Source organism: Molossus molossus, unplaced genomic scaffold, assembly GCF_014108415.1.
Source record: "Molossus molossus isolate mMolMol1 unplaced genomic scaffold, mMolMol1.p scaffold_m16_p_21, whole genome shotgun sequence".
NCBI lineage: Eukaryota > Metazoa > Chordata > Mammalia > Chiroptera > Molossidae > Molossus > Molossus molossus.
This window is the reverse complement of record NW_023425357.1, coordinates 11,914,114-11,940,431: the sequence shown is the minus strand read 5'-3', so window position 1 is coordinate 11,940,431 and position 26,318 is coordinate 11,914,114. Positions and strand designations below refer to the sequence as shown.

The 26,318-nt window shown below is 55.6% G+C and overlaps 1 protein-coding gene across 1 annotated transcript; it reads right to left on the bottom strand.

Moving 5' to 3' along the window:
- Positions 1-2,843: 2,843 nt before the first annotated feature.
- On the bottom strand, positions 2,844-26,318 carry LTBP4 (latent transforming growth factor beta binding protein 4). The gene is made up of 30 exons (XM_036275153.1): positions 26,058-26,318; positions 22,470-22,661; positions 22,039-22,286; positions 21,860-21,962; positions 21,392-21,466; positions 21,171-21,293; positions 20,520-20,684; positions 19,632-19,781; positions 19,396-19,503; positions 18,667-18,798; positions 18,456-18,581; positions 17,595-17,720; positions 16,856-17,098; positions 16,265-16,390; positions 16,057-16,176; positions 14,696-14,824; positions 14,350-14,475; positions 13,840-13,962; positions 13,522-13,653; positions 11,630-11,761; positions 11,425-11,550; positions 9,979-10,122; positions 8,104-8,370; positions 7,822-7,893; positions 7,390-7,518; positions 7,049-7,195; positions 6,081-6,233; positions 4,786-5,166; positions 4,279-4,431; positions 2,844-3,272 (listed from the first exon to the last, which is right to left on the bottom strand). Exons 1-30 carry the CDS (start codon positions 26,305-26,307, stop codon positions 3,118-3,120), a joined length of 4,656 nt encoding a protein of 1,551 aa, XP_036131046.1. The 5' UTR covers positions 26,308-26,318; the 3' UTR covers positions 2,844-3,117.

The window sequence follows — 26,318 nt, the reverse complement described above, 5'->3', positions numbered from 1 at the left end:
GATTTTGATGCCTTCGTTTTAGGATATAAGCTAAGTTGATATAACCAAGAGACTTAAACATATGATGACTTAAATAAAAAAGTTTACTCTCACATAATACTCCTGAGGTGAAATGATCCAGATTGGCAGTGTGGTGATGCAGAGACCCAAGCTCTTTCCACTACGACTCAGCTGTTCTGTAGGATTATTGTGAAGCAATCCCCAACTATAATATTATTTTATGTCGTGATTATTTTTGAATGGTTCAGAAAAGGACTCCAGAGCCAGAATGCCTAGGTTCGATCCAGACTCTGCCACTTAGTAGCTGTGTGATCTTGGGTAAGTTTCCTTACCTCTCTGTGCTTCTAGGAAAATGAAGATGATAATGATGCCCATTTCATAAGACTGAGGTGGGGATAAAATGAGGTGAGATGATCTATAAAGCAACATAGTTCCTGGCACATAGGAAGCACTATTTACTTTCTAGCGATAATGATGATGATGACGACGACGACGACGACAACTACAGCGATGACCTGTCTGCAGACCAAAGGCTAGAAGTGGCTGTCGGTGCTCGCTGATGACTGAGCATCAGCCACTAGAGGCACGCGGGCGGCTTGGGATGCGCCGGCGCGCGGTGACCGTCAGGGGGCGCTGCGGGGCTTGTCCCGCAAGCGCGGTGACCTCCTGGACTGTTTCCCTCAGGATATTCCAGAGGAGAACGCGTTGGTCCCCGCGCGTGCCAAGGGTCCTACAGCACCAGGGCTGGAGATTAATGCGGGGGATGGAGCCAGGCTAAAAGCTTGATCCTTGGCACACCCAGCAGATCCGGTGAGGGGCAAGAGGGATGTTTGGGATTCTCAAAACCCCTCCCCACCCCACTCCCAGGTTGCTTCAATTCGACCTCGGAGTTTTTCAGCACTGTTGACCACCTTGTCCCCATTCCTGGGACATTTATACAGCAAGGGGCTCATGGGATGCCCACCGGCTTCCCAGGTACAAGTGCTTGGGATATGGGAATATTTGGGAATTGCTAACAATGTTTGTGATTTCCTTCTATGAATGTCCAGAGCTTTTAGCAGATTTTCAAAGGGATCTAGAACCCGAGAGACTGTTCGGAACTCTACCTCTTCCTCCAGGAAGCCTTCCCTGATGTTCCCTCAGACTGGGTCAGGTGCTTCTCTGACCTTCCCCATCTGCCCCTGACCCTTCTGCTTGTGCCTCCCTATCTCAGCACAGATGATCATGTCTGATAATGTGTCTATGTTGCTCACTGAAGCTTCATGAAGGTGGTGACCAGGGATTTATTATGCACCAAAGATATCACCAACATTGTCCAACACAGGGACTGACAGCGGTTAGAGCGTCGGCCTGCGGTCCGGAGAGATCCGGGTTCGGTTCCTGCTAAGGGCACGTACCTCGGTTGCAGTTTGTCCCCAGCCCTGGTTGGGTCGTGTGGGTGGCAATCACTCAATGTATCCCTTTCACGTCGATGTTTCTCTCTCTCTCTCTCTCTCTCCCCCTCCCACTCTATCTGAATAAAAAAATGGAAAAATGTCCTCCGGTGAGGATAAAAAAAAAAAAAAAAGGAAAAGAACGAGGCCTAGCCATCTGCCCAACCCCAGGGCTCAGCATTTCCAGGGAAGCCCAGGGTTATGCTAACAATCACTGAACGCTTGCTATGTGCCCTGTGCAGTTCTAAGCACTTGATATAGGGGACAATTAATTTAAAAGCCACACCTGCAGACAAGGCACTATTAGCATAGCCCTCCACATGGCCCCAGGAGGGATGTGACTCCTCCTGAAGCTCTGGAGGTGCACAGGGGGTCCAGTCAAGAGGAGGCCCTGTCCCCCAGTTATACAACTTGAGTTGCACCTGGAAGATTAAAACTGGTGGCTCATGGGCCAGATATGACCCACAGGATGGTTATAAAAATATCATTATTTAAAATTGGGAGACTTCCCTCTCTGCTTTGCTCCAACTCTTAAGCAGGTTGAGTATCCTCACCTTTGTGCTGTGATTTTCTTATCCTCCACCTACCACCCTGTAACCTCATTCACCTGGTCTCATAAGCATTTGTATTTGAGAGCCTAACAGTAACAGGTGGGTGGAGAATGACGCAGGTAGTCGTTTGTTTTGTTCTGTTTCAGTGCCAAGGAGCCCCCAGTCCTGACCGTCCCCTGAACTTATGCCCATCAGGCTGTTTTATGTTCTTTTGGGTGGGTATGTATTTTGGACTCTCGACATGGCCAGGAAGTAGGCAGGGGCCCGGGGGGCTCCATGCTGGGTATTTTACCCTCACATGAAGCGCATTCCAGCCTCCACCAGGACTGCCACTTTCTGCCTTGTCAGGGCCCAGGCCTCAGTTTACCCCTCCATGTCCTAGAGTAGCTTTTGACTTCTTTGGGGAGCATGGGAAAATCTGGGGTACCCTCTAGCTGAGAAAAAGGGAGTGCCCTGCACAGAGGCTACCCCATCCCATTCCTTCCTGGGGCCTCACACAGGGAGGAGGAAGAGGCTCCGGAGAGATTTATTGGGAGGGTCAGTACTGCAGTTAAAAATCCAGAGGCAAGATCTACTCGAGATTAGAGAGAATGATACAGATCGGGAAAAGAGAAAGACACAGAAACAGAGACTAAAAGAGAATCAGGCAGAGAAAATGAAGCAGAAAGGAGACAGAGAAGAGAACAAAGAGAGAAACAGACATAGGAGAAAGACAGACTGAAAGACACAGATGGACTAAGCGACAGTGGCAGGGAAGTTAAGACACAGAGAGGAGTCAGGGGTGGGAAGAGGATGTTAATTTAGCGGCTGAAAGAACAAACTCTGGAACCAGACTGAGAAATATAGGCAGACAGAGGCAGAAGGTACAAAATAGGTGTTTTTTTAATTGAAAACTTTTATAAAAAGGAGCGGAAATATGAAGGGGGCCGTGGGCTAGGCCCGGGCCTGCGGCGTCGGTAGAGGGGCTGGGGGTGACGGGAGCAGTGAAGGGCATCCCCACTTCCATCGGTCGATCAGTCGTTCACCCTCTGGTCCGGCATCCCTATGCGCCTGCGCGCAAGCGGGCAGGCGTGAGAGCACCGCAGGAAGCCCGCGTGCGCAGGCGCGGGAAGGGCGGCGGGAGCTGCCCGGGCTCAGGCCCGAGGCCGGGCGGGCGCGCAGTGGTGCGGCTGGTGCGAGGGTGCGAATCCAGAGCGACAGATACAGCGGAAGGAGCCATCGGTGTTGACGCAGCGCGCGTTGATGCAGAGCGGAGCAGCCGCCTCGGCCTCATCACACTCGTTGATGTCTAGGGAAGGGGGTACAAGGGATGCTGCTACTCAGGGCTGGGAACTTAGGAGCTCGACTCCCTGTCTCCTGAGGGTCCTGGGGCAGAGTGGTTCGGGTGCAGAGCCTCCTGGTTGAGCTTGAACCATCTGCTGGCTGTGTGAGGTTGGACAGATGGCTTAACCTCTCTGTGCCTCAGCTTTCTGTAAGATGGGTATGATAGCCCCTAAGTCACTAACTAGTAGGAAAATAATACTGATGATATCAACAATAGTAAATGCTTACTTCAAACCAAACATGTTAAGCACATTACCTGCATTAAATGTATCCTCTTAATAACCCTATGAAGTAGGTTCTGTGATTCAGTTTTACATATGTGCAAACTGAGGCCCAGCGTGGGGAAGCCCCTTGTGACACAGTCCAGTGTCACACAGCAAGGTCACACTCTGCTCAGTAGGTTCTCAGACCAACTCTCAAAGGCTCTAAGTGCCCAGCCCCCTGCTATTTCTTGGCTGTGAGCCCTTGGGGAACTCAGTTCTCTTTTTGAGCCTCGGTTTACACATAGGCCTTAGTGTCATTGTAAATCGGTATTAATAATGTTAATTCTTTGAAATGGGTTCTATGACTACGGTCACTTCAAACGAGAAAAACCTAGCAAGGGACAGTGACATGGCCAGGTCACACAGCAAGTTGCTGGATTGAGTCTGAGGTCTCTCCAACTCCCCCAGAGCCCTGCATTACTGCTATCTAAACTAAGCAAACATGATTCATATGCCCACTTTACAAACAGGACGTCTGGAGCTCTCCAAAGAGGTCAAGCAAATTAACCCAAGGTAGCACTGGGAATCCTTAGCCATCACACCTGCAGGATCCTACCCTTCTACCCTGCTTCCAGCCCAGCCCCTGCTTTCCTCGAAGTCAGGTTGCTCCTTCTGGGCTGGCCCTTCCCCTTGACGTCTCTAAGCACCCATTTGTAGTCAGAGTTTCCACCCTCTCCCTGGGCACGCTGGCCCCAGCCAGCCCCTCACCGACGCAGGCCATGCGGGTCATGTCCAGGCGGTAGCCGTCGAAGCAGTCGCAAGTGAAGCCCTCTGGGACGCGCACGCAGCGGCCGTGAGCACAGCCCTCCAGGATCCCGCACTCCTCTGCCTCCAGCCCCTCGTAGGGGCCAGCCAGGGCGCCTGCGGAGAGGGCGGGGACTCCCTGATTCTGGGTCTGCTTCTCTCCCTCATTTCCCAAAGGCCTGGCCTGCCCCTGGCTCTAGATGTCCCTTTCTGAACGGCCCATCCCCAGGGGGCGCTGTGGGATCAGAAGGTGTATCTCGCTGTACTCTCCCTAGATTTCCCTCGGTCCGCAACCCTTTCTTGGTGGGTCTACAGGTGTCTCTGTTCTGACTGCATCAGTGTTTTCCCATCTTCTCTCCACCTGTCTCTCCCCACTGCTTCTTCGCTTCTGCGTCTCTCTCCTTCCCGCCTCCCTGTCTCCATATCTGCACAGCTCCCTCCTCGGAGTCCCCATCGGCCTGCAGTGCTCACCGGCATAGCCTCCACCTTCACGTGGTTCGTCAGGCTCTGGGAAGGAGCCACGAGTGTCACGGGACCGATAGCGCCAGCGGGTGCCCGGGCCGGGCGGAGCAGGAGCCTCAGATTCGCCATAGGGACCACCGTCATCCTCGAAGTCGGGCATGTCGAAGGGTGGCACCCCATAGGGGGCCTCTCGGCGGGCGAAGGGCCCAGGTGGTGGTGGGTAGGGGTCATAGGGTAGCACAGGTGGTGGGTACAGCTCAGGCCCATATGGAAGGCCCTGATAAGGTGGACCTAGGTCTGGACCATACTCGTAGGGGAGTCCAAAGCCACCTGGCCGCGGGGGACCATATGCAGGGGGGCGCAGCACATTGCACAGGGCCTCAAAGTCATCTGTAAATGAGGCAAGTCATCCTTTGCTTGCCTTGGACCCATTCATGCCCCCCCCCCCCCCATGGGAAGAATGGGAGGGTCTTGGACTGAGGGATGGAAGGTGCTTCAGAGGAGGGGACTGAGCCTGCAGGGTGGGGATCAGGGGTTCTGGAGCCAGAATGGAGGGGTCAAGGGCTGGGGTCAGGAGTAGTAAAGACTGCAGCTAGGAATTATGGTCCAATGTGCTAGCATTTGGGGGACTCATGGGGACTCAGACTAGGGACCTACAGATATGGGTTGCTGGTGTTTTAGGGACCAGGACTGAAAATTCCCAGAAACTGTTAATGGGGTTCTGAGGGGCCAGGATGCATGGGAGGGGATCTGAGCCACAGGACCTGGAGGTTTGAGGATGGAGTCTTTGGGCCTAGGACTGGGCTGGGTTCCCAAGGGCTGAAGATTGGGGGAATCAAGTATTTTAAGAGCCAAGGCCTAGGGATCTCTTAGGCACCCGCATATGGGTGTCCAAGGCACTGGAACCTGGAGGCCTGTGGGTTATGACCAGAGTCTGTGGGCCAGGATGGTGGGGTCTGAGCAACTGGTATTGGAGGTCTAAGGGTCCAGAATTTGGGAGAGAGGGTCTTGTGGGCTGTTCTGGGGTTCTGGAGACCAGAAGTTGAGGGTCTGATAGACCAGACCTCAGGGCCCAATGGGACTGAAACTATGGGACCTGCTGATAAGACTGGGAGGTCTTTGGGATGTGACTTGGGGACTAAGAGACCAAGATTTAGGGATGGGTTGGGACATAGGTGTCTGAGGGGCTGAGTTTGGGGAGATTTGGGAGTCTAACACTGGGTCTAAGACTAAGAATCCTAAGGGCCTGGATTTGGAGCCTGAGGGGCAGGGCCTCTGAGTGTGGCCCAGGCAAGTGGCAGTACCTGAGTCCTGGGCAGGGCAGAGGGCACAGTCCATGCCCCAGGCCTCCCCATAGAGGCAGCAGCACTCTGTGTAGGTGGCCTGGCGGTCCAGCCGAGGGCGACTGCACACGAGGTCAGCCCCTACTTCCTGCCAGCACACTCCCAGGTTGTCTTCTGAGGGCAGAGACAACATGCATCGGGGTGGGACCTACACTTAGATCCTCCCAAATGCTCAGCCTCCTCTCCTGCTGGAGCAGCCCAGCCACCTCTGCCTATCACCATATCCTTTTCATCCTCTGTGATCTGACTCCAGGAAGCCCTCTGAGGTAGTTCTAAGGTTCTGAATTGAGGACAGGTCTTGGTCAGGCATGAGGCTGTCATATGAGGAGAGAGCAGAGGGGTTCCAGTGGCTGGGAGATGGGGTCTGAGAGGTCTCTATCCATGCCTGGCCTCTGGAGGGCTGTGTGGCCTTGGGGAAGTTGCTTTTCCTTTCTGAGCATTGTTTGAATGAAATGTTTGGAGATGTTGTAGGAACAGAGGTGGGTCTGTGAGCAAAAAAAAAAAAAAAGAGAGAGAGAGAAAGAACCCAAAGAGATAGAGGCAAATACACCCAAACAGTCAGAGATTCAAAGAAAAACAGGTCAGCAAAGATGCAGAGAAACGGAAAGAAACAGACCTAGAAACAATCATAGTCCCAGAAAGTGTCACAGAGAGTCAGAGAAAAACCTAAAGACAGAAACCCAGAGAAAGATGGAAAAAGTCAGAGACACACAGGGAAATAACAGGGAGCATGCCTTTAGCACTTAGACCAGGTCCTGTTCTGTCCTTTAAAATAAAAATTTTCACAACCATCTCATAAGGTAGGGCTACTGCCAATGCACCCAAAGTGCACAGAGGAAGCCGGGACTCGAGGGCTGGGACTGCGTGGGCGGGACCGGGGCGGGGCGTAATCAGTTGGGCGGGGCTAGGCGAACTTGAGGCCGGGTTACCGAGACTCTGGCTCTCGTTGGAGACGCAGCGGCGCCGCGAGCCGTCCAGCACCAGTGGGGGCTCGCATGTGCAGTGATAAGAACCCACGGTGTTGACGCAGCGGCCCCCTTCACAAGCCGGCTCCTCGTCCGCGCACTCGTCATTATCTAGGGTGGCATTGGGGGGGTGGTTAAGCAGCAGCCCTCTACCCTTTCCCAGTTCCCCAGAGCACTGACAGTGATAGATGGAGTCTGGACTCCGGGAAGGATTTCCTACTGGTGGTGGCCACATTCCAGAGAGGGGCTGTCGTGGTGGAGGGGTGGGGAAAGTTCTTTGGGGATGGTGGAGGTGGGGCTCCTACCGATACACTCCAGGCGCTGGGCATGGTAGTAGTAGCCGTTGCTACAATAACACGAATAACCTGGGGCCGTGTTCACGCACACACCACTTTTGCACACCTGGTCTCGGAACAGCTGGCACTCGTCCACGTCTACGGGAAGGATGGGTCAGAGGGGCGGTCCCACTGAGAGATGGGTGCCCGCCAGGGTGTGGGGTGGGGGAATGGGGGGCGGGGTGAGTGTATGGCTGTGTGGCATGACCAGGGAGAGAGAGACAGAGAGATGGTGATAGACCCTGAGCTAGAGATAGGGAAAGATGGAGACAGAGCGACAGATGGGGGTGGAGTGGGTGGGAGGAGAGAGAAACAGGGTGAGAGGAAAATAAAGCAAAGACAGGGTGGGCGGGAGCTGGGCCTGGGGGCTGAGGGTAGGTGGGGTTTAAAGTCTAGTGTCACCTCTTCTGTGGCTGGGGTCTCCTCCAGGCGCCAAGTAGCCCCTGCCGTGGGGACACAGTGACTGGTACTCAGCTGCACACAGAGACGAAGATAAGCCCAGACTCCAGCATCCAGCCCCCCGCCCCCATTGCTCATTCCCACCTGTTTCCATGCTTACTCTGGCCCAGTGCCCACCCTTCACCGCCCAAGTCTTCAGCCTTCATGCCTGTTTGTGCCCACCTCTTCGCCTCATGCCCACTACCCAAACCTCAGCCCTGTTTCCACCCAGCAGCCCATGCCCACCTGTCTCAGTGCTCGGGCACTGCTGGATGCGGCAGCCACTGCCCCAGCCCTCGCCCACAGTGCAGCAGCACTCCTGCCAGGTCACATTCCGAGCCAGGATGTTGTCACAGGCGTCTGGAGCTGCTGTGTCAAAGTAGCACTCCCGGCGCCCACTGCCCACAGGTCCCTGCCGAGGTGGGCTGGGCCGGCGGGGCGGGGCTGGTGGGGGTGGCCTGGCAGGCAGACCAGGGCTGGCGGGTGCTTGGGGCTGCGGGCCTGGGAATGTGCCTGGGAGAAAAGAGGCTTGAGCCAGTGTGGGCTGAGCCTCCAGCCCTCGTGTTATAAACAGGGAAACTGAGGCCCAAAGGGCTCCCAGCCATTAATGGCCGAACTAGACTCCACTCTGTCATTGTCCCCTTCTCCTATTCTCACCTCCTGTCATTTCTGCACTTCTTGCCTCCCCACCTCATACTCTCCAGATGTCTGGCCCCCCATGGCAGCTGCAGTTTTCCTAGGAGAGGGGATTTCCCTGATCTCCTGGGTGCCTCCCTGGGTTCTCACATCCAACGTGTTCCAAACTGGCCTGGGAGTCTTTATCCCCAAATCTAGACCTGGGTCAGGCTACCTCTCCCCAATTCAGGCAGCCCGACAACTTGTCCACTTGGCCTCTTGAGTGTCCCCCCCACACACACACACCTCAGTGACAGCTGCCTTGATCCAGTCTTGTCCTCTCTGTCTGGTCCCTGCCCCAGCCTGCTGCCTAGTCTCCCAGCACCTAGGGTCACCTCCTCCAGCCCACCCTCCCATGGCAGCCAAAGGAGGTTTCAAAATCTTATTATACCTCCCTCCTGCTCAAAACCCTTCCATGGTGCCAGGGTAACCTCGGGACAAGTCTAGCCTTCTAACCACAATGAGTCAGTGTGACCTGGCACCAGCCTCCCTCTGTAACCTCTCTCCCAACTCCTTCCCTTGCTCGGTAAATCCTGCCTCCCTGAACTTACTTAGTTCCTCCAACATGCCAGGCTTTTGCCTCTGTCCTTGCCCTCTCTGCCCCAAATGCCACTTCACCCACTTCACCTGGCCCATTTCTAGTCATCCTACTGCTCTCAGTTCAGATACCGCCTCCTACAGAAAGCCCTCCGGACTCTTCTCTCAGGCTGGGGCAGGTACTTCCTCTGGAGTCTCAGAATCAATAGCCTTTCCTCAAGACAGGCTCGTTCCCTCTGGCCTGTGCTTCCTCATCCCAGCCCTGATTTCTCTGGGTTGTCACTATCTAGTGCGATCTCTGTCGGCCCCCACTGTACTGTGAGTCTCCTCAAGACAGAGTGATCTGCCCTGGTGGCCGCTGTGTCTCCAGTGCCCAGGATAGGGACTAAACACAGTGGAAGCCCTGTGAACATTTGTTGAATGAAGGAGTCTGGTAAACACAGCAGGACCAGGATCTAGTTCTCCTGACTCGGAATCCCACTACCCAGGTTAACCCATGAGTTCTGAAAATGTTTGTTGTTTAAAACAATGGCATTTAGCCCTGGCCGGTTTGGCTCAGTGGTTAGAGTGTCAGCCCACAGACCAGTGAGTCGCGGGTTCGATTCCGATCAAGGGCACGTACCTCGGTTTCGGTTCGTCCTCAGTCCTGGTAGGGTCATGCAGTTGGCAACCAGTCGATGTGGCTCTATCACATCGACGTTTCTCTCCCTCCCGCCCTCCTTCTCTCCCTCCCACTCTGTCTGATAATAAGTAGAGAAATATCCTCGGGTGAAGAATTACACACACACACACACACACAACAATGGCATTTAACTGATGGCAGCTGTCCACAACAAGAATGGTTAGACCACATCATTTTTCTGTGGGGCAATCAGCCATCAGTTAACTAGACACTGACATCAGTCTCACCAGCAGTCCGTGGGGGAACACAGCGTCCAGTCATGGGGTCAAACTCCTCAGGACCGGTGGGGCAGACACAGAGGAAGGAGCCCTCCACGTTCTCACACAGGGCAGTTCCACACACGCCCTGCAGTGTTTCACATTCATTCACATCTGTGAGCAGGAGACAACAGGGGAAAGGAAGTCAGTGCTGGCAAACTCTGATTCCAAAGGTCTCAAAGTCTGAGCTCTCAAATATAACGGGTATTTTTAATGGCCCAGCCCCCGTCATCAACTTCTCTTCTGATGACAAACCCTGAATTTCCCTTGGGAGCCCTCTGTTCCTCCATTTTCAGCCCATGTGTTCTGAGCTGGGTTACATCTACTCCTAGACATGAGAACAAGTCCCAGGCATAGCCAACCAGATTACTGCATTTCTCTGGTTCAGAGACAGGCAGTGCCTAAGCTGGGCCAATCAAAGCCAGTCCTGGGATTTTGGCCGGCAATATGGAGAAAGAACCTCCTTCTGTGGCTAGAGTTGCCAAGATGAGGATATTAGCTAAAGGTGCTAGGGCCATCTGTGTCACTGTGAAAAGAGAGTCTGCTTGAAAATAAATGCAATAGAGGAAAGCAGAGCTGAGCGAGGAAGGCAGGTAGCCTTGTTACAATTCCTGGATCCACCTGTGCCTGTAGATCAACTACATCCCAGTACTTCACAGTTGGAATTCCTTTTAGAGAAATATAGCCTGTTGTGTTGGCATCTGTCAAAACTTAGAGACTGTTTAATTAAGATTCATGTACTTCACTGTATGTAAATTGAACCGCAAGTGAAAATATCTGTGAACACATATTGAACTCTGGTTAATAATATGTATACTGAAGAATTTGGAAAGAAGTGTACTGATGCCTGTAATTTAATTTTAAATCTATCCAAAAAAATTTAGGTGTATTCATGGGTAAATAAAAAGAAGCAAGTATAAGAAAATAATAGAAGATAGGTCATACTATATGTTTAGAAAATATCTTCATAAAATGTTGGGAAGCTCTGGCCGAGTGGCTCATTTGGTTGGAGCATCATCCCATACACCACAAGGTGGCAGTTTCGATTCCCAGTTGGGGCTCATAGCTAGGTTGTGGGTTCAATCCCCAGTTGGGGTGTTTACGGGAGGCAACCTATACATGTTTCTCTCTCAAATCTCTCTCTCTCTCTGTGTCTTTCCATAAAAAAAAAAAAGTTGGAAAAATAAAGAATGTTTATATACATTTAAGGCTAGTGTTTTTGCATACTTCATGTATTTTTTTAGGCATCCCCCAAGTAAAATCTGAGTGAAGAGGGTTTCCTGAAGATCATCCTATATCCCAAGGTCTAAATTCCACACTCCCAAGGTTCACATCGTTCAAATCTATGGAGAGGGGCTGGGCCTGACCAACCTGTTCCCCACCCTCTGGTCCCACCCACCCCCTGGAGCCCCGTACCCACGCAGTGACGCCCGTCCCGCGCCCCCTCGTAGCCCTGGTCACAGAGGCACTGGAAGGAGCCAGGCAGGTTCTGGCATACGGCATGGGCCCCGCAGAAGGACCGGTTCCGGCATTCATCCACATCTGCAACCAACAGACAATCAGACCATTGCTGAGCCTTCTAGCTCCTCCACAGCTCACCCAATGCCCGATGGACACCCACCCTGGCATCCGCCCCCAGGCGTGGGCTGGTAGCCAGGGTCGCAGGCCGGCGTGCAGCGGTAGGAGCCAGGGGTGTTTTCACAGCGCTGGGCTCCGCAAATTGCTGGGCCATATTCTTGGCACTCGTCCACATCTGCAAGAGTGGGGACAGGGTGAGGGGGGGACAGGGGAGCCACAGGCCTGGAGTCCCAGGTTCCTGATGCCACTTCCAGTTCGCAAGACTGAGAAGTCTCCATGAATCTGGTCTTCCAGGAGTCTGAGCTTCTAAAGACTGACAGTGGTGATAACTGACTCCAAAGGCATCATTGCACAGCCCAGTCGTGGTCCCCCCTCAGGCTTTTGCACTTGCTGTGCCCTCTGTCAGGAACACCTTTCCCTCACCTATCTGCATGGCTTCCTCCTTCACTCAAGTATCCAGGTCAAGCCTTCCTAGCACCTGCTTGCCCACGGCCCTGTCATCTCTGTTCATTTATCCTGCTATATTTTCCTTCTTAAACTTGACATATTATAGCCACCACCCTCGAATGCAAACTCCACAACAGCAGGGACGTATGTCTGCCTTGTTCCCCACTGTCTTCCTAGGGCATAGAACAGTACCTAACAGACCGTAGGTGCCCCAAATTGTTTGCTGAGTTCTGAATTTACCTATTTATTGTCTGTCCTCCCTCCACATGTCATCTCTATGAAGGCAAGGATTTTGTTTGCCTTACTGCTGTTGCACCCCGAGTGTCTGGCACACAGCAGGTGCTTAGTGCATTCTTGAGGAGTTAGTGAATGAGAGCCCCTGAGGTTTCCATGAGTCAGAGGTCTGGCAACCAGAGAGCCAAAGGCAGCCCACAGTCATTTCATCTGTTCCACGAATTGATGACCCACACTCCATCCAAAACAATGTCTTCGATTAGTCCTAGCCTCCTGTCTCAGCCGGTACCCTGCTACAGCCTCTCTTTCCCTTCCTCCCACTCCAGCTGATGATAAATGGAAAAATATCCTCGGGTGAAGATTAAAAAAAAAAAAATTTCCCAAGGCCTTGAGAAGTCTAAAAAAAAAGCAAAGGACCGAATCTGGAGAGAAACAGCATTTTAAAGGGCGGAATTTAAGTGGGCAGGGGTTTCCCTGCCTGTGTGGCTCAGTGGACTGAGCACCATCCCAAGGATTGAGAGGTCCTCCAATTCCCGGTCCCGGCACATGCCCAGGTTGCGGTCCGGCACATGCCCAGGTTGCGGGCACCATCCCCAGTAGGGGGCGTGCAGGAGGCAGCCAATCAATGTTTCTCTCTCACATGGATGTTTCTCTCTCTCTCTCCCTAAAAAAATGTTTTTAAGTGAGCAGGGGTCAGTGCTTGGAGAAACCTGGGGAATTTCGCATTGGGAAATGATGGGGCCCAGAACAACTAAGGCTGGGCCTCTTTGGCGAGACAGTTAGAAGTAGAGCGAGTGGAGGAAGGTGGGCAGGTCCAAAGAGAAGGGGCCTGAAGAGGGAGAAAGAGAATTTTAATCTGATCGGAAAGGGGAAGCGAGGCTAACTGTTATGTTAGGAGACATCTTACTGGGATATCTCATCCGGCAGAAGGGCAGGGGCCACTTCTGGAAGCAAGGCTTGGCCTGGTACATGATAGTAGTGACTTCCCTCGACTTCTCACCCGGCCTCCACAAGAAAATACAAGGCACACTAACATTTTTAAAAATTAAAGTAATATTGAATGTCAGCTGTAATTGACAAATAAAAAAAATTTAAGAAAAAAAAAAAAGACACACTGGTGGCTTGTTTCTAGCATAGAGATGGGGAGAAAGTTAAGTGCATTGGTTGGGACCCCTTCCCTCCCCAAAAGTCCGCGAGGCGGGCAGTACCGGAAGGAACCAACTCCGGTAACAGGGGCAAGGGCAGTGGTCTCACCGTCGCAGGTGCCTTCAGGGCCCGCGTTGTAGCCGGGGTCGCAGTCGCGGACACAGCGGTAGGAGCCGGGGGAATTCTCGCAACGCTGGGAGCCGCACAGGGCCGGGCCCCGCTCGCGACATTCGTCCACATCTGAGGGGTGAGACAGGGCGATCAGATGAAAGCAGGGGAGGTAGCGAGGCAAAGAAGAAAAGATGGGGGAGTCGAGGGAAGATGACAGTCAGGAAGGGGAGGCGGGGACGCAGAGAGGAAGAGGGCAGAGGAGGGAGATGGGGAGGCAGGAGGGAGGAGGGATCAGGCCGCGGCGGGGCCTCTCACCAAGGCAGGAGGCGAGGTCTGGGCCGGCGCGGTGTCCCGGAGGACAGACGCACTCGAAGGAGCCGTCGGTGTTGGTACAGATGCCGCTCTGGCAGAGGTCCTCCTCGCTGCATTCGTCCACGTCTGCCGGATAGTGTCCAAAACCGGGCCCACCTCCTCCTCTGCTTAACCCCTCAGGCCACGTCCCTCCACCGCCCTCTCCCCGCCCCTCTGGCTCCAAGACCTTTAACACCTTCCCAGGCCTGTCTTAGGCTCCTCCCTTCCCTGCAAGCCCCACCCCCTCGACGCCAGTCCTTTCCAATCACTGCCCACACATCCAGACTCCGCCTCTCCCCCTTCCTCTCCAAACCCCGCCCTCCCTGCTCAAACCCAGACCCCCACAAGCCCCGCCCCTAATTTGCGTCGAGACTCCAGAATTGAGGCTCCCCATTCGGCCCTCTTCTACTTGTCCTGCCTTTTCCTGGTCTAAGACCACCTTTCCCCGAGTCCAGGCCCAGCCTGGGTACAGACCGAGACAAGAGGCTCCGCGGGGTCCGGGCCGGTAGCCGGGGGCACAAGTACAGGCAAAGGAGCCGTCGGTGTTGAGGCACTCGCCGTGGGGGAAGCAAAAGTCGCCCTCAAGGCATTCATTCACGTCTAGGGGACGCGAGAGATGGAGATGGCAGTCAGCAGACCCGCCCCCGAGACCCAAGTCCCGCCCACAAAGCGGCAACCTTGCCGCCAAGCCGCAACCCAGGCGGTGGGTTTCTAAGCTCCACCCACAGCTTCTCAGTCCACCTTCCACCTCCCCAACCGCTTCGCCCAGGAACCCATGCCCATCTCACAGGCTCTTGGGCCCTTGCCCCATCCTGCCCACCTGCACAGGGCCCAGGCCGGCCAGGTGGTGCCCGGTAGCCAGGCGCGCAGGTGCAGTGAAACGAGCCTTCGGTGTTAGTGCAGTGGCCATGGGGGCCGCAGGAGGCGCCCGAACTGCATTCGTCCACGTCTGTGGGAATGGGGGTTTCAGAAGAAGTCCGGTCTAGAGACACACCGGTCGGATTCTCTTGGGACAAAGGGTTGGAGGAGGTGATGGGAAGTGTCTTGGTTGGATATGAGGTGAAGGTTCCATGGCAGAAGTAGGCTGGGGAGACCAGGGTTCTCTGATTCTGGGGACCATGGTTGGGGTTCCTGTGAGTAAGAGAACTCCCTGTGCCAGGATCCTGGAGTTAGGTGAAGGGACTCTGACTGGTACAGGGGTCAAAAATTAATTAGGGTAAGGGCTCAGGTATTGTAAGCCAGGATCATTGTATGTCATTATGATGAGCCAGGGGTCAAAATCAGTGACTGGAATCAGACCAATTAGGGTCAGGGGTTATAGTCAGGGTCCAGAATTCTGCCTCTAGTCAGGGGTCGGGGCCAGGGATCATGAACCCATTCAGGCCCCAGGGAAGGGACTCTAAGAAGAAAGAGGGGCAGTGAAAGAGACAGGATCAAAAGTTACACAGAGTCAGTGGTCGTGGTCAGGGTTATGGTCAGGAGTTATAGTTAGGTCAAATGTCACAGTCAAGTTCAGGGGTCACAGGTCACATACAGGGACAGGGACAAGGCAGGGTCAGGAGGTTCACACTTGCTATAGAGTTGTGGTAAGGGGTTATTAGCAAGGATCATGATTAGGATCAAATTTCAAGTTGAAGGTTCAGAGTAAAGAAGTCACATTCAGCCCTGGCTGGTTTGGCTCAGCGGTTAGAGCGTCGGCCTGTGGTCTGGAGAGGCCTGGGTTCGATTCCCGCTAAGGGCACGTACCTCGGTTGCAGTTTGTCTCTGGCCCTGGTTGGGTCGTGTGGGTGGTGACCACTCGATGTGTCCCTTTCACATCGATGTTTCTCTCTCTCTCTCTTTCTCTCTCTCCCTCCCGCTCTATCTGAATAAAAAAATGGAAAAATGTCCTCGAGTGAGGACAAAAAACCAAATTTAATAAAAAAAGAAGAAGAAGAAGAAAAAGAAGAAGAAGTCACATTCAGGGTCAAGGCTTGTGGTTCAGGTCAGGAACTGCGGTCAGAGGTGCAGTCTATGTTAAAAATCACAGTCACGCTCTGGGGGTTGTGGTTCAGGTAAGAGAACTGAGATCCAGGTTAGGAGGTTATGGACCAAGTCTGGGTTGTAGTCCAGGACAGGGGCCCCCATCTAGCTCAGAAGTCATAATGCAGAACCAAGGTCACAACCAGAGCCTGATCTCACCAGTACATTGACCACGGTGCAGGTGGTAGCCAGCAGAACAAGCCCTGCACTGGAAGGAGCCAGGTGAGTTTACACACTCCTGCCCAGGACACGCCAGGTGGTTCTCACACTCATCCACATCTGAAGGGCAGGGGAGGGTATGGCCTTGAAGGAGTGGTCCAACGGCCCACTCACCCACCTACAGTCCTCCCTCTCTCCCCGGCCTCACCCTCGCACTTGGAGCCAGCAGAGTTGGGTTGAAAGCCCGTTGGACAGACACACTTGAAGCTGCCTTCTGTGTTCTCACACCGGCCATAGGCGCAGGGTGGGGGGCTACGGGCACATTCATCCACATCTGGGGCAGAGGGGATCAATGGGGCTGAGGAAGGGGTCTGGACCCATGCCCATTGCCATCACCGCCCACCTCAGCATTCCAATCTGGAAGCAGCCTCCTGGACTATGCCCAGGCTGCTCCCTCCTTTCTTGTTTCCCCATTAATGGTTCCTCCACAGCGGCCAGGGTGAGACCTGGACACCACCTCCTGCATGTGGCCTTCCTGCCTTAGAGCTGTCCCCTCCTCAGGGGTCCCACAATCAAGAGTATCAGCCAAAAAGGGAGGTAAAATGGACAACGCTTTCATATTTGGAGAAAGGGGAGAAGACTCTGGAGTCAGATCCTCTCCATCCTCTCAGTCTCCCCCACCTTTCTGCCCCTGTTCTCCACCACTGAGCTCCATCACCCTCTCTGCCCCTCAGTCCACGTCTTTCTCCAGTCCCCACAGCAAATGGGGGTGGAGTGCACATGGACTCAGCACCCTCACCTTGGCAGGGGGCCCCTGGCCCTCGGGATCGGAAGCCAGCAGGGCATGCGCAGTGGTAGGAGCCTGCCGTGTTGTCACAGCGGCCTGGCCCACAGGGTGGTGGCTCCTGGGCACACTCATCCACATCCTCTTCACACGCTGCGCCCCGGAAGCCAGCTGGGCAAACACAGCGGAAAGAGCCGGGCAGGTTCTCACAGGCCCCTCGGCCACAGAAGCCTGGGTTCTGGATGCATTCATCCACATCTGCGGAGGGCAAGGGACCCGTGTCATACTCCCTTTATGCCCCTCAAGCTACACCCTGCCTCCCTGACCTCCACTGCTTTGACGTTGTATCTTCTACCATGCTGTCCCCATCACTCTGCACTCCATCCTCCATCACTTTCTCCTTGTCACCATCATTCAGCCACCCTATCTTTCATCATTCTAACTCCCCATCCTCCGTCCCTCTATCTTTTCCATCTCTATTATAAGCGGCCTGTCTGCCTCCTAGAATTCTGCTTTACTAGTCCCCACCAGTGTGGGCCTCTTTCCACTCTGTCCCCCATAACTGACCCATTCTCCATGATTCAGTCGTTCTGTTTCCCAACATTTGGCCTCTCTATCCCCATGTCGCTGTCTCTACAGCCATTAGGTTGCATGTCTGGTTCTCAAAACCTGGCTTCTGTCTCCCATCGGTTAGCTTCATTGCTCAGTCTCTGCATTCCTCATCACTGCCGCTCTGCCCCTTCCAGTCCCTCACCCTGGCAGCCTGCTCCGTGGGGCGCAGCCTGGTACCCAGCAGGGCACACGCACAGGAAGCTGCCTGGTGTGTTTTCGCAGTGCCCCCGGTCACAGGGCGGCGGCACGCGGCGGCACTCGTCCACGTCTGCGGGCACAAACCAGGCGGCTGAAACTGGGGCACCCTCCCCCCGCAGTCTTGGGGAGGTGGGGAGCGCAGAGGTAGAGCCAAGCTTAAACAGGAGCCAGGATGGGCGGGAAATGGGCGGTAGGGAGGGGTTTGAGTAGTAGATTTAGGACGAAGGCGGGGCTTGAGTGTCGAGGGCAGGACAAGGTCTGGGGACCCCACTAGGGCAGAGGCCGAGAGGTGAACCTTGTGGGGGGCAATGTGTGAAGAACAGAGCCTGGGGCAGGGCAAAGGAAGTAAGGACAGTTTTGGGAACGGAGCAAAGGTGACAGGAGAGAGGGAACGGGCGATCTTGGGACGGGGCACTGGTGTCGCAGGGTGGAAATCAGGAGTCGAGGTCAACAGATAGGTTTGGGCAGTTGTAGGACAGGGTCGGGGCCGGGCCGGCGGGAGCTAGTCTGGCACATGGAAGGGGCGGGGCCAAGGGCTGGCGGAGCCCGACCTGATCCGAGAGAAAGGTTGAGCAATAGTAGAGCAGGGACCCGCCCGGTACCAGGAGGGCCAGCTGGACCGGGAAGAGGCAGTGGAGCGGCCAAAGGGAGAGCTAGGGCTAGTCTGGGGCCGGGGCGGGGCCGGGGCCAGGGCGGCGGTTGTAGGCCCGAAGGGGCTTGGGGAAGCGTGAGAGGGCGGGTACTGCTCTGGAGGCGAGATCCGTGCAGAGGCGAGGCCTGGAGTCGGGAGGGGCAGACATCTCACCCAGGCACTCCGTAGCCCGCGGGCTGGCTCGGAAGCCTAGGCCGCACACGCAACGGAAGCTGCCTGGCGTGTTTTCACAGCGCCCGGGCGCACAGGGTGGGGGCACGCGGCGACATTCGTCCAAGTCTGAGGGCACGGAGGGGGTTGGTCAGGAGGGCCCCCCCGCACAGTCCCTCGCCCCACCTCCCTGCACCCACTCTGTCTTGCTCACCGATGCAGTGTGTGCCCTGTGGGCTGAGCCGGAAACCGGAATCACAGGCGCAAGTGTAGCCACTGGGCCGTGGGATGCAGCGTCCCGGGCCGCAGACCTGGGGATTGCGCTGACACATGCCCGTGGAAGGACCTGGGGGGTCCAGTCAGCCAGGGTTCCCCCATCTCTGAATCCTCTGTCTCATTCATCCCAGTACAATCCCCTCAGATCCTCTGCCTAAAACACCTTCATGGATGTCCTTCCCCAAGCCCAGTCTTCCACCTGTGATCATCTCTTTTATCATGGGACATTCTCATCAGGTCCTCTCCCTGAATTTCCCCTATAATACCACCCTAAACCCTCCATCTAAAAACTATTTTGCTCTTCAATTCTCTGCCTCAGACACATTCTTAGTGCCCTCATGAAAATAATTATTTGTCTAACATTAACTGAGCACTTACTATGTGCCAGAAATTCAGACAACTCATTGAATCCTCACGATGATTCCTATTTTACAGATGAGGAAACTGAGGCTCAAAGACTTGTTCAATTAACAGAGGACTTGAAGCCAGGCCTGTCCCACGACAGCTCCTAAAGTAACCACCACCCAACTCTCTATACCTTTATCTCTTCCCATCCTCCTTAATTCCTCTGGCTGTGACATCCCTGTTTGTTCTATCCTTGAAACCTCCTTCTGAGACCCCCCACCTGTAATACCCCCATCAATACCCTGGATTCCCTCTACCGAACCTGATTCGGGGACCTCAGGACCAGTCCAGGCTGGGATGCTGGGTGGGGGAAGCTCAGGGCCTGGCCGGGGCTCAGGCCGAGGTTCTGGGCGATGGGTGGGCAGAAAGCCTGGTAAAGAAAGGCTATCATTGAGTGGAGACCTGGAGTTGGGTGTCCCCACTCCTCTCTCTTCCTTTCCCTCTGGGGCTGAGTCAGCCCCTTAGAGACAACACCCCCTCCTCCAGAAGCCAGCTCACCTGTGGGTGACCGAGGGGTGGAAGGTGGGGCACGGGGCTGGCTGAGAGACACTCGGGGTGGCTCCTGGCTCAGGGGTCTGGTGTTGTAACGGAGGTCAGAGGCTGAGTAGTGGTAGCCAGGGCCAGCAGGGCAGATCTCCCGAAAACCCTCTGGGAACAGAAAAGGAAGGGTGAGGGACAGAGAGAGGGAGAGAGAGGGAGAGAGAGAGAGAGAGAGAGAGAGAGAGAGAGAGAGACTAGAGTCTGGCTTTGGCTGGGGATGAGGACTGGCCTGGGAGTGTGTCAGGGTTTTGGATTAGATGCTGGGAAGGGGTGGTACCCTGGCCAAAGAATGGGATGTCTCAGAGGCCAAGTGTGGAACCAAGGATGGTTTTCCCTATTTGGGATAGTGGAGGGGTCTGGTTTGGGGTCTACAGAGACTAGGATGAAGGCCAGGAAACAGTCAGGTCCCTTGTGGGGTCTGGTTTTAGATTTCCAGGGGAAGTGCCTCAGGGAGGGGCATTTCTGAGACCAGGCCCAAAGTGGAGCCTAGGCTGAAGGCAATGTCTCAGGAGCTGGGGACTGGGCTAAAGCAATGGGGACAGGATTGGACAAGCAGCATATCTCAAAAGCTATGAGTGACCAAGGCTGGAGGTGACGCTCAGAGGACACAGCCTAACTTTAAGGTAGTGTGTCTCAGGGGTAGGTGTGGCAAAGGATGGATGTAGCCTGGGGCAGAGTTCAGTCTGAGGACAGCTAGTCTTAGAGGTTGGGGTGGTGACCAAGACTAGGGACCAACCAGGTTTGAGGGCTGTGAGCCTCAGTGCCTAGGGGTGGAGTCTGGGGCAGGGCCTAGAGTGGGCACTGTGTGCGTCAAGTCTAGGGGTAGGCCCAGCAGAAACCACTCACCTGAGCCGAAGGGTGGGCAGAGCTGGCAGCCCCGACCCCAGGCTTTGCCCACACGGCTACAGCAGCAGATCTGTTTGGTTATGTTGCGCAGAATGGGCAGCGAGCAGCCCCCATCGCGGAGCACGCGGAAGCAGGGCCCCTTGGCCTCTGAGATCACATGTTGGGCTGCGGGTGGGAGAGGAAATTTTTCAGAGAGTTTGGGAGGTAGGGGATCTGAGAGGTAGGGCACCCAGGGAGGGCTTGGTGGGTTCCAAGGACTTTCTGGAGAGATCTGAAAGAGCCTGAGGCAGAGATGAGAGGTCTGAAAAAGGTTTGGGGCCTGAGGAGAGTCTGAGGGGTGACAGAGACAATCTGAAAAGGATCTCAGGGTCTGAAGAAGGTCTGGTGGGGGAAGGTAAAGGGATTTGGGGGGCTGAGAGGAGCTGAAGAAAGTCTGGGGATCTAAAGGGATCTGGAGGCAAAAGGCTTGAGGGCTTCTTAGAAATGGCTGAAGTAGGTCCAGGGAGTCTGAGAGGGATCTAATAAGAGACCTAGGAGTCTTGGGAGATCTAGGGGTATCTACAGAAATTAAAGGTCAGGGATGTTCTGGGATGAGGTCTGAGGGCACAGCAGGACATGGGACCCAGCCTCAGCCCCCTCCTGGTGGCTCACAGATGCAGCTGCTGCGGGATGAGTCCAGCAGGAAGCCATCAGGGCACACGCACGTGTACCCACCATGCGTGTTCGCACACTCCCCGTGCTGGCAGCGCCCACCAGTGGTGCATTCATCCACATCTGCGAGGAGGGACAGGGTGGCCCCAGTGGTGTCAGGGAAGACCTCCCTGCTGCCCTGGCCCTAGAGCCAAGCCTCTCCCACCCCGGTCCCAGCTCACCTTCGCAAGACCCATTAACCCTTTCAAAGCCAGTTGGACACGGACCATCTGGAGCTCCCACTCGGTGGGAGTTCCCTGTAGAGAGAGGAGGGGGTGGGCTAGGGGCAAGAGGATCTAGAATGGAGTGGACAGGGACGAAAGTGGGGTGGAAGGCAGTAAAAGGTGCTAGGTGTTGTCTGAGTTCAGTTGGTGGTCAGACAAAAGGCAATGTGGGAGGTTTCAGAAATGCCTGACTGGGCCCCCTGACTGGGCCCATGGTACAAAGGCAGGGTGAGAACAGAGTAGCCCAAGTCAGGAAGTGGGATGGATGGTCACAGAACATATGGATAGGTCTAGACTGGAAGTGATCCCAACTGGGTAGGCATGGCTAATGTGAGAACAGGGTTTATAGATGGGCAGAGTGCCAGGAACAGTAGGGTTCTCACCCCTCCCCAGCTCTGAGCACCTCAGGGATGTCCTGGGGCTTACCCAGGTGCTCCGAGCATGACTGACAGTCGTGAACGCCCCAGGCCACGCCGGCCCCTCTGCAACAGACTTCCTGCGTCCGGAGCCCCGGCAGCGGGGACGCGCACTGTGGGGAAGTGTTGGGTGAGCGCGCCCGAGCGTGGTGGCACGCTTGGGGCCCCTCCCCACCAGCCTCCTCTCACTTCACTTCCGCGTAGCTCCCGAAAGCAGTAACCGAAGCCGGAGGCGTCTGAGTAGCTGTCCTCGCGGGGAGCGTTCTGTGCCAGCACCGTGTAGGGTGCTGCTGCCTCCGCCCGCGCTGCTGCCTCAGCCCGCGCCACTGCCTCGGCGCCCGCCACCTCCCAAGGGCCAGACACACGCTCCACCTGGTGCACCACCACGGACGCCTCCTGCGGGTGCTCCACGTGGACGCTCACCATAGACGCCACTCCTGGAGGGAGGCACCGCGGGGCAAATGGGTGTCCACCTGGGTTCTTAAGGAGTGGGGCTAGGAATGGGTGGAAGGGCCGCACTGGAGAAGGGTACTCGGGGGAAGGCAGGAAAGATGGGGGTCAGAGGAGTGGCTAAGGTGGTGGACAGAGGGGTAGGAGAGGACCCCGGCGGCACTTCTCACCGTGCTCATCATCGCGGTGGTTGGCCAGTGGCATGGTGTACACCGAGCGGGTGAGGCCTGGCATGGCTGGGGCCGGGGGCCGGGCGCCGGAAGAATGCAACTGGCAGAACTTGCCAGCGAAGTCCGGGGGACAGAGGCAGCGGTCGGGCTTCATGCACACACCACCGTTGTGACAGATCAAGGGACACAGGACTGGGGGGAGAGCAAAGACAACTCAGAGTCAGCAACCCTTCTGGCAGGCATCTCTGGGGCGAGCACACCCAAACTAGCTTAGTCCCTAACATTATAACTACACCCTCAAAGGTACCACTCGGTGCGAAGCCGCTACGCCGTGAGCTGTTTTGCGTCACCTCCCCCAATCTTTGGCCGCCTGCACTGCTGGGTCCAGTTGTCCAGACCTCTGTGGTGTAGCTTCCCCCACTGGGTTGGCGTCCCGCGCACACCGGCTCTTCTTTCACTCTCCTGTTATCCCACCTTTCCTCTCCAGTCTCACTTTCCGACCGAGGCCTCGGAGTACCAGCCCCGCCCACTCTAGCTTTCCGTACACATTTACTTATTTATTTTAAAATTAAGTTGATTGGGGTGACATTGGTTAATAAGATCATATAGATTTCAAGTATACATTTCTATGATATATGGTTTGTGTAGTGCATTCTGTGCTCACCACCCAAAGGCCAATCATCTTCCGTGACCATTTGGCCCCGCCCATCTCATCTTCTGGCTGCGAGTTTTGCTGTTCCAGCCCCTAAGACCCAGCAAGTCTCTAGCCTTGACTAAAGACTAAAACCACATTTTAGTCACTCCCTTGCACCACGCCCCCTTTGCAGTCCCGCCCACATCACCTTCTACCCTCGGGATTGTAACGCCGCCTTTCAAGTTGTCCAACTCGCTCTTTGGCTCCGCCCACCTCCTTACGCAGATCTGCACGAGTTTACTAATTCATGCCCCTCCCACCATCCCACCTCCCGGCTATCTGGGCGTCCTAGCTCCGCCCACCGCACTATGTCTCCGCCCACCTCCCCTTTGGCTCAGGCTCCCGAGTTCTAGCTCTGCCTTCCCGCCTCCAGTATCCCCGGGGCGGGGCCACCAGTGGGAACGCGCCTTCTCTGCGCGCACTCGCTGGGCCCCGGGCCACCTCTGGGTGGGGCACTGCCAGCTGTGCGGTGCGGTAAACAAAGGGAGGGGTGCGGGAAGGGGGGAGGGCGGTGGCTCCGCATTCCGGATCCTTGGGGAGCCCCGGGGCTGCTGAGCCAAAGAAGGCCGGACATATGCTTCGAGGGCACCCCCTCCCTTTCTCCCCAGGGGCGACCGAGAACAGCTGGAGACAGCTGTGTGGATAGGAGGAAGGGAGCTGGCGGCCAGGGCCGTCCAGGAAGGCGTGTGTGGTATTCTGAGCCACACACTGGAGAGAGGAAAGCATAGAGAGCCTCCTCAATTTAAAGGGTAGAGACTGGACTCCTGGGAGGAGATCAGCTAGAGGACAGTACTCTGGGGTTCAAAGACAGCTCAAGTTTTCTGGAATGGAAAGGGACCAAGACTAGCTCAGAAGAACTGAGGCACCCATTCAATAGGAATCCATTAAATCCATTTGGAAAGAATTACCTAGAAAAGAGGACTCTAGTGCCTTCTAGAGGATAGCCAGTTTGAGGGTGCTGAGAACAATGTTAGAAGAAGTGGGATTCCTGGGATTTCCCAACACATGAGAGCCTCAATAGTCTGAGAAGACTCTAAAGTACTGTGGAATCCCTCTTTCCCTCCCAACTAAGGGATTAGGTGTCCAAGTCTGTTGTTTATTGGCTGCTTGGGGAGAGCACAGTGTCTGGAGTCCTCTTGGGAGAATCAGTTCATCCAGACCAACTCTGGGGTTCTCTGAAGATAGATGGGTCAGAAGTTCCTGGGGAGAGGGTCAGTTGGAAGAGAGGGACTTGGAAAGACAGGAATTAGGACTCTCTGATGGGACTCAGTAGGAAATATATGAAAATGGTAGTCTTTTCTGGGAAGAGAATTCGGCTAGGAAGTGCGGGTTAGCAGTGTATAGGGTTTGTAACCTGTGGCTTTTCTGGAAAGTGGGGAACAGTAGCTGAGAGAAAATACTACCACAGAATTCTCTGGCGAGGGGCACAGTTTGGGTGATTACATCAGAAGAATGGGAGGGAGAAAACTTCACTGGAATGGCTGTTCTCTAGAGTCTGTTGATGAGGGTACAGAGAGAACTTAAGGTCTGAGGGTAGAGACTCTGGACTCCCTTAGTTAGGGGAGCCAGGCCAAGACTCCAGGGTGCTCTAATAGGGTCCTTAAGTGAGTGACAGGCCTAGGAGAAGCTTAACTAGGAATCAAGATGCCAAAATAGGAAAGGTCTCTGCTGGGGGTTGTGGTAATCAAGCTGCGGGGAGGGGGGAGGGCATTCCCCAGCCTCCAAGAGCATTTCTCCACTTTCTCTTGGCCTAAAATCAGGTCCCCAGCCCAGCTCCCTGAGGGCTCCCATGCCAGGACAAGCTGCTAGATGGGTATGGCCAACTCCATGCCCCACGCCCTTGGAGAAGTGAGGAGCTGAGGACATCGGGGGTCCTGCCGAGGTCAGCCTCCTTTCACATGCCCCTCCTTGTGCCTCCAGGGGCTTGGCACCCGCCTGGGCACGGCGCCTGGCACGGGCGTGTTAGGGTTGGGCTGGGAGGGAGTGAAGGAAGGAGGGAGAAAGGGGAGGAGAGAAGGAGTGGCAGCAGGCGGGGGCTCAGGCGGGAGCTCAGGCGGGAGATGAGCTCACGCCGCCAGGGCTGGGTTGGCAGGGGGCCAGGCAGGGCGAGTTCTAGGCGCCAGGGGCCCCCACTCCCCACTCCAGAGGGCCTCTTGGGTTGGGGGCAGGTAGGCCCCAACCCCTAGAGCCAGCCCATCCCTGCACCCTGGGGCAAACAGGTGGCCCGTTCTCCCCACCTCACCTGAACCCTCAGGGGCTCCCCATCTCTAGGGGTGCCTGGTGTACACCCTCCTCCTGTTCCCTCTGTCCCCAGCAGGCACCCCATCCCCTAGGCCTCTTATCTGGATTTCTCTCCCACATGTGACCCTTGCAACTCAGGGTCCTGCAGAAACTTTTTCTATGGACCCTTTCCCTCTCAGCTCTCCGGATCCACTTTCTTCACCCCAATCCCCCTCCACAGAGGCATTCCCATCCTGGACTTTTCTAATCCCTCTCACTCACAGACGCAGACACTGGGACCTCTCACCCCAGGCCCTGAAACTCTCCTTTGGTCTTCAGGAACCTATTACAGTCACAGTTCAGGCCCCCTTTCCTCAAGCTCCTGGGGTCCCCAATTCTGGTAGCCCTAACTTTGACTCAAAGGTTCGAAAGTCGGCCCAATCCCCTCACCTGGGACACCACGGATCCCTGAGAACCCCCATTGCTTGAAAAATCAGGGCCCTCAGGACCCAACCCCAAAAGCCAGGAATTTGAAGCTCCTTTCCTTAAGTAACCAGGGATCCCCCAGCACAGGGAATCTGGGCTCCCTCTCCCTGAGGGACTGTCTACCCCATCCCCAGGGGTTCCTCCTCCCCCTGGGAACCCCTCCCTCGGGACCACCACCCCGCACTCACAGGCGCGGAAGCCGGGTCCCCCCGGGGCCGCCCCGCCGGGCGCGCCGCTGTCCACGCTGGTGGTGTTGCGGGGCGCGCAGATCGGGGTACAGCGAGGGCCGGTGGGCCCATGGACGCAGCGCAGGCTGCACACCGCTGGGGTAAAGCGCACGCGGAGGCGCTCTCGCGTCTGGCTCTGTCCCGGCTGCGGCCCGAGCAGCGCTAGCAGCACCAATAGCGACACCCAGAGCAGCCGCGCGCCGCCCGCCATGGCTGCAGCGC